General features: G+C 41.1%; 1 protein-coding gene across 12 annotated transcripts in view; it reads right to left on the bottom strand.

The window, feature by feature from the left end:
- LOC310884783 (beta-1,4-galactosyltransferase galt-1-like) overlaps positions 1-12,734 on the bottom strand; it is a 29,644-nt gene that overhangs the window by 5,204 nt on the left and 11,706 nt on the right. For 2 of the 12 annotated variants that reach the window (XM_083807077.1, XM_083807076.1), the window contains 3 exons: positions 2,401-2,480; positions 873-951; positions 42-85 (listed from right to left, as the gene is read on the bottom strand). In XM_083807077.1, coding sequence (XP_083663203.1) covers positions 42-85; positions 873-888 — 60 coding nt within the window. In that variant the 5' untranslated portion in view covers positions 889-951; positions 2,401-2,480. Of the gene's footprint in view, positions 1-41; positions 165-872; positions 952-2,400; positions 2,481-7,083; positions 7,652-8,224; positions 9,998-12,734 lie in introns of those variants that run through there. The other 10 variants (XM_083807078.1, XM_083807072.1, XM_083807081.1 and 7 more) reach the window with 10 other exon arrangements.

Genomic DNA, 12,734 nt, shown 5'->3' with positions numbered 1-12,734 from the left:
TCTGTCACTGTGCAGAAAAAGAAAAAAAACATAGAACAAACCTTTAAACGAATGGCTGGTACTGTCTGTGACACTCTGAATGCACCTATATTTCAGATGTTTGGAATAATTTTTGTTAATGCAGGGTTCTTTGGGTACTGAATGTGAAAAAATATGACAGAGGTCTGTATACAAGAGAACAGGGAGCCATTAAGCATTATTTTTTTTATAATGAAAACTTCAGAACGTTAAATAGAAAATAATTTTTAAAGCAAAACAAAAAAAAATCTACATAGTGTACATGCAAATAATACACAAACTAAACTCAGTTGGACTTCTCACAAAGTTAGGAGCAGACATAAATGAAATATATGCAGAATTAATCAAGCTCAGAGAAGAAATATATCAATCAGGGATTATTACACACGATGGTCCAGATATAGTCTATAATGTGTGAATTACCTAACTTGCGTTTCACCACAAATGAAACAATACATACAGAGGAAGATCAGTTTGTACAATTCAGCAGAAGTGAATGTTTAGCTGGGGGGTGATATAAATCTTAGCTTCTCAGTTATCAGCTCTACACTACTTAGCACTGCGCAAGGCTGAGCTTGCAGGGAAAGCTGCCTCATATTATTTTTTTTACCAGAGATCTGTGTCTTCTGACACTGCATTAATGCTGGTACTGTTCCTGGCATGGCTGGGGAGGGGTCAGCTCTTGAACTTCTGCTGCTACAGGGACAGAGGCATCTCTGAGCATCTAGCTGGACAAAGTCCCTTGCAGCACTCTACTGTGAGCAAGTGTTAACATATGACTGGGAGCCCATGGCACTCTCAATCAGTAATTTCTGCAAATGGAGATAAAATTACATTTTTCCTTATAAATTCACCTTTAGCCATCCACATGTGATCCACAAGTAGTACGGTGACAGCAAGTCTCTTCAAAGGTCCGCTTGTGCTGCAATGATTCTTGGAAGAAGCATGACACAGAGTAATCAAATTAATGTTAGGCCAGAAAACTAGACTGGTAGAAAAAAAAATCCCTGAATTCCAGCAAGAAGAGGGGGGTTAAAATGCCAAGATGGAATAAACCAATCCTATTGCACAAGATGAAGAAAATGTATCTACAGGCCAAGTTATTACTGCAAAAAGCCAGCTGCTCATAAACAAACAAACAAACAAATAAATAAAAGAGCCAGATTTCCATGTGTATAATTTATAGAAAAAATAAGTAGCAATGTCATAGATTTAGTAGATATTGGAAGACTCTCCTATTTCTTATCCTTCCATTTTCTTCTCAAGGATCTGAATAAAAATCACTTGCATTTTTGGAGGGATCTGGCATCTTCTGAAAGTATGCACGTGCTAGATCTCTAACAATACTTTTTCCATAGCATATTACTCAGTCTATTGTAAAATAATAATTACACCTATTATTCCACACTTTTTTTTTTCACATTTCACATATTGCCTAGATCTATTTTGAGAGCATCTAGCTCAATATTGTTTTGTGATAGAACAAAATACTAGCATGTTTAAAGAAAAGCAAGAAAGAGAACTAGAAAGTACCTAAACACCTAAATCCATAGTTTTGATACAGGTACCACACTCGGCAGCTTCACAGTTTTGGAAGTCCCTAAATTCTCTAGCAACTTTACTGTTTGGCTTGAAAAATTCCCCTATGGTCTGGTTTTCTGCTTAAAGACAGTACCTTCCAAGCAGAGGGGAAAAAAATAAATAATAATAAAAAAATCTAGCTTATTAATATAGCAATCTAGCTTCTGCATCTCCAAGAAAAAAAATAATTGCCCAAGTCTTCAGAATTGTGTGCAGAATTTTCCCAATCGTCCTTTCCTCAAAAAGCACAGGAGAGTTATATTCACAATAAAACCCTTAAAGTGCCCTATTTGCCAAGGCTGATATTTTTTATATTTTTATAGCTATCAAGAAATTTCTTTGCAGAGCAGAACTGTCACAGGGCATCAAAAGGCTCACTGCCTTTCACTATTCAGAAAGCAGAACAGCAGCAGCAGACAATACTGACTCTGTTCTGAATCTGAGGTGGAGAATCCCCCACAGAAGTCCTTATAATTTAGAGCAGAACTGCAATAAAATACATGGTTAAGAGCCTGCTACAGTTATGCAATTTAGTGGTGAAGACTTGGGACTGAGAAAACTCAAATTTTGTGTGTCTCTTTATCAAACATTTTGAAGTCTGCCAAGAAGTTTCCCTGGAGCATTTAGTGTTCTTATTCCCAGACTGTTATATATTAAAATATATACAGTCTTACAATACAGATTTACTTTTCGTCAATCTTATTTATTTCTTAAAATATTGTTCACTCTTATAGGCTAATAGTTTTTAATAAAGAAATATCCCAACATATCATCATTAAAAATATACAAGCAATTTCTTACCTGTTATTTCTTCTTCTTTTGCTGGCTATAAATGGACAACAAAAAGTTATCATTTCAATTTTGTTTTGAATAGTGAACATCTGAAAGAAAAAGTACCTTTTTAAAGCAGACAGCTGAGTGAAGTTTTTTCAGTTCAACTGATTTTTTTTTTGCTAAGATGTATCTACTAATTGTTTATTCTAATCAGATAAAAGCTTTTTTTTTTTTTTTTTAAGATAATCTGCAAGAAATGCTCAATACAGAACAACACTGAGGAGAAAAAAAAAGTTGGTACAATACCTAAGACACATGCCAACACAGTCTACTTCAAATGACTAGTGTTCTTTTATGTGCGTAATAGCTGCCACACCTACCAGAAAAACAAGTTTTCCTTCTCTTGAGCAAAGCATACAGTTGCCTCCCAAGAGCTTCATTTACATTACAAACTTGAATATGGAGTTGTCCAAGCAAATCAAACTTAGGCACATGGATATTTTAAACCCAATTGGTTTCCTTCTGGAAATTAATCATGCATGTTGATATATCTGCGGTTCACATGCATGCTTAAAGAGAACTTTAAAAATATACTCTATATTTGGTTTTGTTTGTTTTTTTCTGTAATGTACATTTTTTCAGTAAAGTACTATAGGCTTAATTAAGATAGACAAAGACAGATTCAGATGAGGAAGTGTGAGAGAGATCCAAAACAATAGGAGTTTCTAGAAGCAGACACAAAGAGCAAAATATAAAAGTCAAGACACACCAGAGAACTGAATCTTAAAGAAAATAAATATTTGGGAGTTAAATTCACAGTTTTCCTGACATGTGACTCATGAATTTTTATCTCCTGAGATTAATAGCACAGAAATCTAGTCAGGAAATACATAAACTCAGATTAATGAGGAATGGTACATTTTTTATGTTCTCTCACTACTGAGAGTACATGGTAAATTTTAACTTAAAAAATACGTTTCCAGCATATTTTAAAGAGCTTATTTTCTTTTAATAATAATAATTAATTCAGGTTTTGTATTTTAATTCCAATTAGTATTCAAGTAGAATATGATACAAATCATGCAGATTTGCTTTAATACTAAATTAAGCTAATGGTATCAATGACTACTTCACACCAGTTTGTTCTTTTTCAGTATTCCCATTAAGAGCAAAAAGCCTTTCTTCCTCCCTGCATTTATGGACTGCAGTCATATCCCCTCCTAATCTTCACTTTTAATACTTTTTCATTAAACCAGGCAGGATGATCTAGTATCTTCTTATAAGAAGCATTCTTCCCTGATCGGTTGCTTTTGCACAGTTAGTCCAGTTTCAGTTCATCTCTAGCACAGGTGATCAGAAATACATTTGTAAATGAGAATTGCAAGCCCTCACATACTGGACATATTATTTCTTAACATGTGCTAAGATTACTTTTTTTGCACATGCATCACATTGGACAGATACATCTGAGCTTGTCATGAGACCAACGTTAATACACTGGCTCAGTTTTCCAGCCAACTGCAGTTACACAACATGCTTTCTTCTGCTGCAAAGTTGTAATAAAGAACATCTGTCCCAGCTGACTGAATTAATTACATTTCTCTTTATCTCTTTACTTACTGTCCTTAAAAAAATAAATAAAAATAAAAATAAAAACGCTCTAAAACCCTGTACATGATAAGATTGCACTTAGAAACTTCCACACACTTAAATCGTCTTTTTTTTTTTTCCCCAAAAAAGGGAACTACTTGTGCTTTCTTTGCCACATTGTACCAATATGATCACGACATATTTATTAAACACCTGTCACTGATTCTTCAGTAACTTATCTATCTTAGAATTTTGTAATGGAAATTATTCAATACTGGCCTCTAAATGGAGTGTTGTTTTCACCTTTGCAATACAACTTCTATTTTCAGACCTTCTTTTCCTGAACTCTCCACTATTAGCATTATCCTTACTAAAAGGTGGAACAAAGAGCTAATTTAGTTCAACAGCCCTTCACAGATCATTATTAATCTCACCAACATCTTCCCTGTGTTGTGTCCTTCCTCCTTAATTTATTTTCTTTGTATTGAGACAGCTGAAGATCTTTCATCCTGCTCATTTCAGTATCTTCACAAAGACATCTACATTAAGGGTGGCTGTTTGTTTGTTTGTTTGTTTTTATAATTCTCACCTTACTCTTCTACCTCTCAAAATGGGGTGGGGCAGAGGTGGAGGGTGGCAAAATAAACTTATTTCAGGGGTCAGTTAACAGATGTGATTACAAAATTTCAGTCACTAATAAACAGTCTTAGCATCAGTAGTACAGGAACACTACACAGCCTAAAACTTGGCTTCTTTGGGGTTTAACTGAAAGCAAGCTACTATTAATGGATAGCATTATTAATTTATTGTTTTTCATAAGTTTTATTCCCTCTTCTTTGCTTTATGGTTTTGCCAAAAGCAACCACACAAACCAACAGTGCTTAAATAAAAATTCTAAAGACTAACAATCATTTTGCCATCTTAATCTGGATTCTGTCACTGAACTTTTGATAGTTTAGCTTCTTCTCTTTGAAATGCCAGTGTTCTGGCATTCCATGATCTTACATGACCCAAAGTCAGAAGTATAATTTTTGAAGGGTTAAACTGAGGACAGTATTATTTCACTGTTGACAGAATATTGCTCTTGAAGGATTAAACTGGCAATTTCTATTCTAAATGCAGTGAAGGTAAACCAGAGAGTAATTCCATTAACTTAGTTTGAGCCATGAGACTTGCCAAGCACACATGTCCCTGTACACACAAAAAAGATCTGCCATACACCCATAAACCCATTGTAAACAATTAGACTTTGTATCCTTTGAACAGAAATAGGTCAGGTAAAATAAAAGTTGCATGACAATATTTAAAAGAGTGTTATTTCAACTTATTGTCCTTATCACTGTATTGGTTTTGGCTGGGAGAGAGTTAATTTTCTTATTTGTATCTCATATGGTGCTATGTTTTGGATTTGTGACCAAAACAGTGTTGATAACACACAATGTTTTAGCTACTGCTGAACAGTGCTTACACAGGGTCAAGGCATTTTCTGCTTCACGCATTGAGTCCCTGTGAGTAGTCTGAGGGTACACAAGAAGCTTGGAGTGGACACAGATGAGAAAGCTGAACCAAACCAACGAAAGGAAAAAAGTAGGGGAAAGAAGGAGGGGGAGAACACTTAGGGTTATGGTTTTCATCTTCTCAACTCTTACATGTGAAGAGGCCCTGCTTTTCCAGAAATGGCTGAACACCTGTCTGCTGATAGGAAATAGCGAATGAATTCCTTGTTTTGTTTTGCTTGTTCATGCAGCTTTGCATTATCCATTAAACTGTCTTTCATGCAACCCATGTGTTTTCTCATTTTTGCCCTTCTGCTTCATTTCCCCATCCTGCTGGGGGTGGTGGGAGGACTAAGAAGTGGCTGTGTGGGGCTCTGCTGCCTACCAGGTTGTGGTGGTTTTACCCTGTTGGGCAGCTGAACTCCACCACAGCCACTCTCTCACTCCCCCTCCTCAAAGAAAAAGGGTGAGAAAATATGATGGAAGAGGCACAAGGGTTGAGATAAGGACAGGAAGATCCCTCACCAATTATTGTCATGGGCAAAATAAACTCAGCATAGGGAGATTGCCTATCACTAGCAGACTAGAACAGTGAGAAACTAAAAGCAAACTAAAACCATTTCCCCCCCCCACCATCCACCCTCTTCTATGTCCTCCCCTCAAGTGGTGCAGGGGACCGGGGAACTGGGGCTACAGTCAGTCCACAACACGTGCCCCCTGCTCCTTCATGTTCACTCTTCCCCTGCTCCATAATGGGGTCCCTCCCACAGGATGCCATCCTTCCTGAACTGATCCTATGTGGGATTCCCACAGACAGCAGCTCTTCAAGAACTGCCCCATATGAGTCTGTACCACGGGATCCATCTTTCAGGAGCAAACCCCTCCAACATGGATTCCGCAGGAGTGTCAGCTCCCGCCAGATCACCTGCTACTACGTCAACTCCTCTCCACCTGCTACAGGTCCAGCCTGGAATCTGCTCCGGCGGGGGCTCTCTGTGGGCTGCTGCCTCCTTCAGGACATATTCACCAGCTCCACCTTGGGCTCCTCCATGGGCTGCAGTGTGGAGATTGGCTCCACCGTGATACCCATGGGCTGCAGGGGGACAATCAGCTCCACCATGGTCCTCTCCCCAGGCTGCAGGGGAACTTCTGCTCTGGAGCCTGGAGCAGCTCCTGCCCTCCTTTTTCACTGATGTTGGTGTCTGCAGGGCTGTTTCTCACTCCTCTCTCCGCCAGCTGCTGTTGTGCAGCAGTTTTTTTTTTTTTGTTTTTCCCTTTCTTAAATATGCTCTCACAGAGGCACAACCAGCATTGCTCACTGGCTCAGCTCAGGCCAGTGGTGGGTCCCTTTTGATGCCAACTGGAGCTGGCTCTTAACTGACATGGGGCAGCTTCTGGGCTCTGCTCAGAGAGGCCACCCTTGCAGACCTCTCCACCACCACCACCCCCGAAGCCCCTGCCATGTAAACCCAATGCACAGGGTTAACCCACAACACACACTGAAACCGTTCCTTCAAGAAGTTATGCATTCTTTAAATCTAAAATTAAACTCCCACGCTTGTAGTGTATTCAGAGAGAGACTTCAAAAATTGTCTTTTACAATTAATAAACACCTTAAACTTACCATTCAGGGGTCAACATCAGTACCCCAAAATAATGCTATAGCTGACCAATATCTTATTTGCTATTTCATGGGCGGCGAGCATGGCGAGCCTCTCTTGCAAGTGATGCCAGTTACAGGATCCCAAGCGGGCGCTGCAGCCTGACACCCTCACTGTGCCCAGCAGTTTACCAATTATCCGACAGCAACACGCCCCTCTCCCTGCTGCCTCCGGTCCTCGTCCCGTGGGTTCGCCTTTCCCAGCGCAGGCTGACGCCGGAGCGCCGCTGCCCGCACGACTGTAAGCGCAGCACGGCGCGAAGCTGAACCGCGGCAGGGCGCCGGCGCTAGGGGAGCTCTCGCCGTCCGTCCCCCGCCCCCGTCACCGAAACCAGCAGCGATTACCCCCGTGGCGGCTACGCCAGAGCCTCCGTCTCTGCAGCCCCAGGAAAGGCGGGGCCGGCCGGCCCCATCACCTCCCACCTGGGAAGGTGCGGCGGCTGCGGGCGGGGCAGCCCCGGCCCCGCGGGACGCCCCGTGAGCGGCTGCGGCACTAGACACTCGACCGTACGAGCCGCCGGCAGTGCCCCCGCCGCGCTCGCTCCCGTTATGGCGCCCCCACCCCCGCCGACCCGCGTGGAGCGGACCCCGCACTCCACAGCACCGCTCGCGCGGGGCTGGGTCGCGGGGCGCCGGCCCGTTCTGGCGCCGCCGGTATCGGCGGGCCGCCAGGGCCACCGGGCAGTCGCTCCAGTGGAGCGGGGCCCCAGGCAGCCGGCCAGACCACTGCGGCGAGCGCCGCACCGCGCGTGCCTCTGGCCGGTCCGGGCGAAATGCCTTCGTTCCCGCCACCTCCGGAGGTTCGCCGGGGCGTTCACCGGGGCGGCTCCCTGCAAGGCCGCGAGGCTGGGTGACGCGGAGGCCAGGCCCAGGACGCTGACACGGGCGGGGCCGTGTCTGGGCCAGCGCCGGTCCCGGGAGCAACACGGCGCTGCCGGTCTGCCCCAGCGTCTGGAAAGTGCCGGGCCGAACAGGGCTTGCCCATCCCGCGCCAGACCCGTCCCCGCAGCGCAGTCCGCCCCGGTCCAGATGCCGTGCACCGGGACATGCTCCCACACCAGCATCCCGGGAATGAACAGCAAAGAGAGCACAACTGCAAACGAGGGACCACAACAGTACTATACCTTGTTGGAGTGGGATCAGGGCTCTACCCCAAATTTAACTGACAGATCATGTAATTAACGTGTGAAATACAAACACAAACAAGCCATTATACTTTCAAAAAGACAATCAATTACAAAAAAAAACACCCTTCTTGAATCAAATACATTTTTTCAGTTTTGAATATTGCTTCCCTGGATACTTCGCTTCATTTCACAGCTAAAATGCCTTTACATTTGGATGGTACATAAAAGGGCTGGTCTCCCAAAGCTTTACAGGATGTAATCTTCAGGTGCAAGAGATTTTTAATGTGATCTTTGAATGATATCCTATGTCTCCCTGGGACATAGACAACTCTCCACTTTCCCCTCCTTATAGACAAAGTTTCGCTTTTGAGCTTACAGTACTGTTTGCTGTAGCACTTTGTTAACATTCGTGATTAACGATGAGTTATATTTCCACAGTGTTGTATCCCTGATGAGGGAGTCTCTGGGAAGATTTTCTTGATGGGGCATCCGACAGTGATAAATGAGGGCCACATCCATTGGAACATTCACACTGGTCCCATAAGCGCGTAGGACAGAGTGGACAGAAGTCTGAATCACCCTTCTTGGATCAATTATCATTTTCTTGGCATTAAAAACCTCTTTCCTGTCAGGTTCTCTGTGCACATGCTGTAGTATGTTAACACCTGGCACGGTATTCCAAGATGAAACGTTGAACACAGGAGTGGATATGGTTTCTGGGAAGATATGGTTCTCAAAGAGGAAAATGCCAGTGCCTGGATTTTGCTCCTGAAGACTGCTCATCATCGTTTTCCAGTCTGGGTGCTTAAGGGGAAGAATTATTTCATCAGCATCATTAAGAACCACAAACTTGCTCCTCCGCATGTTACGGTATATACAGTCATTTAGAGCTGTGATTTGCCCATAGTAGCCAATGTCTTTTGCATCCATAGAAAAGTGCCATTTAGAGGAAACCTTGAGGTATGAGTTTATTGGCCAAGGAATTATCTCCACAGTTCCTTCTTCCATATAAAACTTCAAGACTTTCTCCATCAGCTCGCTGCAGCTGTTCTTATAGACTACCACTTTCTGTGCCCCAAGAATCTTGTACATTTCCATACTCTGTATAAACTGTAAGACATTGTTGTAATTTCCAAACATGGCAGAGATGCATACAGTGAAGTCAACAGACAAGGTCTCAGCCTTCCGGTTTTTAATTTCAAACCTTGGCAGCTGGTCAATATTTCCATGTGGAGACTGATGAATTGATACATGTGTTGGATCGCAGATTTCAGGTTCCAGACAAACTATATCTGCTGCACCATAAGGGAATCCAAATCTATCTGAGTGAACATCAATTTTTGCTTTTGATACGTATATCTGTCCATGGGGCTGACAGCAAAACCAGCAGTATAGTTCTTTTACATCTTCATGGTGAACAATCCCAATCACACGAGTGACTTTGCTTTCTCTGTCATCAAAGTATGGGGATATAATAAAAGTTCTGTTATCTTTTAATGGTGTTATTGAATTTTGGGCAGGTTTTCCCCTACAGAGCTGACTTGCTGGACTGGCAGATTTTGCTGGTGGGAAGATTTTCCTGGATATATTATTTTGTAGCTGATGACTTTTCCAGGAGTAGATGAAAATAGTTCCAAAAATAAGAATACACACAACAATAGTACAAATATTTTTTTTTCCACTGTGTATCATTGCTGAACTTCAGTTTGGAAATTAACACACCTTTACACACAGTGTTCTATTTACTTTCTCTAAAAAAAAAAAATAAAAAAAAAAATCTTTCAGTGTCTTGCCAAAATAAAATAAAATAAAAAAGATGTTTTGCACTGAGCTGTATTCTCTTAAAGACATTAGCTATATTTTTGATACTTTAAACTTTAGTATTAAGACCTTTCATATAGACTTGGCGTTTTGAAAAAATGAAGCAATTTTATTTAACTCTACAATTGAACAGTTTCAGCTTTTTCACTATACAGTAATGGTAATATTGTGTGATTTTTAGTCATTTTGAAGCCTGGAAGAAATTTTGTGTTAGCGAAGATCCATAATCTTTATCTTCTGTTATTCTGAGAACTAAAACTATGGAGTTATTCTTTCCATTCTCCTTCTTAAAAGAGATGATGTGAACACAAATTGAAATTGCTTTCTTTTGTATTGAGTAGGAATAATCTTGTCCTATTCTTTCTGTGTCCTGAGTCCCAAGCCACAAAGAAAATGGTTTCAGAGCCTGCTGTGTTCAGAGTCTGGTGGGATCCTATGTCTAGTGGGCTCCTATGGTGTTCAACATTATCTAAGAAAAGAGCTTTGTAAAGAATTGCCTTTTAACTTGCACAGGTTGATATAATTATTTTAAAAGTAAATTGCTTTTACCACTAAAGATGAAATCTCAGATCACAATTCTAAATTGGCAGAAGATTTCAGAATAACTTTGTGTGAATATTGTGACCCTTCATTAGGACTACATGCAGTACTGAGCTTTTTAACCTTGCCATGGAAAGTTCTCTAATATGTTACCAAATCCAGACTACAAAGTGAAGATTTTTCAATACACATTCACAGCTTCGTATTTACACCTACTTAAACCCTGCTTAGACCATCAAGCAGAAGGATGGCAAATTAAAATAAAAATCAACCTTGCCTTAGTCTCTGAGTGGCCATAAAGGCATGATAATGTGACACATCACAACAACACATTAGAACCATTAACAATGGAAATCTATCATTTGTACGTGCTCTGTTCTCTTGTGTATACATTCAGTCACATCTGAATGACTGCTTTCAAATTACTTACAAAATCGTCACTTTAGTTACATCTCTATTCTGACTTCACAGTTCTAGCTTTAAAGAACTTACCGAAAGCACTGCTGCCTGGTGTAATTTGTAAATTCAAGATGTTGTTCAACTGTTTTTTTTCATTTTTTATTTTATTTTTTAAAAAAGGTAAGAATTATTTTAAAACACATATAACGATACCACGATATGTTAACAATATACTGCTAGCTGGCAACTTCCAGGAAGAATGTTTGGAACTGACAATTAACCTATTAAATTTCCTTGCACTCAGTGGGTATCCAGCGTCAAAGAAGAAGGCTCAAATTGCACAAGAAATTGTAACATATTTAGGTTTTGAAATCTTAAAGGGACAGAGACAAGTAATGAAAGGAAGGAAGCTATTTGCCAACTCCCAGAACCTCAAAATGTTCATGAATTAGAAGCTTTCTTGGGAACGGTGGGATGAATTGTTGAAGTTATCCGAGGGCTCCCTTCAGTGGACCAATGAAAGGCAGAGTCAACTTAAAAGAGCCTGGATGAAAGCCCTGGCTTTAGGGCTACCTAATTTAGAAAAACCCTTTGAACTGTTCACCTATGAAAGGCTGGCTGTAGCTCTCAGTTTCTTTACCCAGCACTTGGGGGAACATAAGAGAGCCGTGGCATACTTTTCCAAGCAATTGGATCTAGTAAGTCAGTTATGACCTGGATGCTTAAAAGTAGTGGCTGCTATAGTATTTTTAGCACAAGAGGCCCGGAAGCTCACCATGGGACAGAAAATACATGTTTATGTTCTGCACATGGTAACTACAGTATTGGATCAGAAGGGTAGACAGACATTGGCTCTCCCCTAGCAGAATGTTAAAGTTTCAGGTGGTACTGATAGAACCAGATGACGTGACAACAGCAGTGGTCAACCCTGCCATGTTTCTCTCACCTCAGTATGAAGAAAGTAAACCTGAGCATGATTGCTTACAGACAATTGAGGAGGTCTATTCGAGTAGACCCAATATGAAGTATACTCCTTTGCAAGACACAGATTGGGAATTGTATCAGTTTTATGAAGGCTGGATATGCAGTCAGTACTGTTGAGATGGTAGTGGAAGCTCAAACATTACCTGCCAGCACATATCAGCCCAGAAGTCTGAATTAATTGCCCTCACTCAAGCTTTGCAGTTAAGCAAAGACAAATGCATAAACATCTGGACTGATTCAAAATATGCCTTTGGAACAGTCCATGTACATGGAGCCATTTGGAAAGGGAGAGGATGACTGTCTACAGAAGGGACAGAGATAGAGCATAAGGAAGAAATTTTGAGTTTACATGCAAGTATACAAATTCCTGTTGCTGTAGCTATTATGCATTGTAAAGCTCACCAATTGGGGTGAACCCCCCAAGAAAGAGGAAATAAGCTGTCTGATTTAGCCACAGAATGGGCTGCAGAAAAAGGCATGGAAAAAGAAGTACTAGCTATAGTGCCAGAGGAGAGACTCTTCAAAAGAACCCTATTTATGATAAGCAAGATTTAAGATTAACTGAAACATCAAAAGTGGAAAAATAGGAGAATGGATGGGCAGTTACACCCTCACGTCTAGTAGTAGTACCCTATTCCCTTATGAATACTCTAGTGAAGAAAGAGCATAATTCTGTGCACTGGGGAACAGAAAATTTGTTAAAACATTTACAAATATCAGTTATTAGCAGGAATATGGTAGAGG

This window comes from Anser anser (genome assembly GCF_964211835.1).
Source record: "Anser anser genome assembly, chromosome: 21".
NCBI classification, from domain to species: Eukaryota; Metazoa; Chordata; class Aves; order Anseriformes; family Anatidae; genus Anser; species Anser anser.
This window is presented reverse-complemented; position numbering and strand designations above follow the sequence as displayed.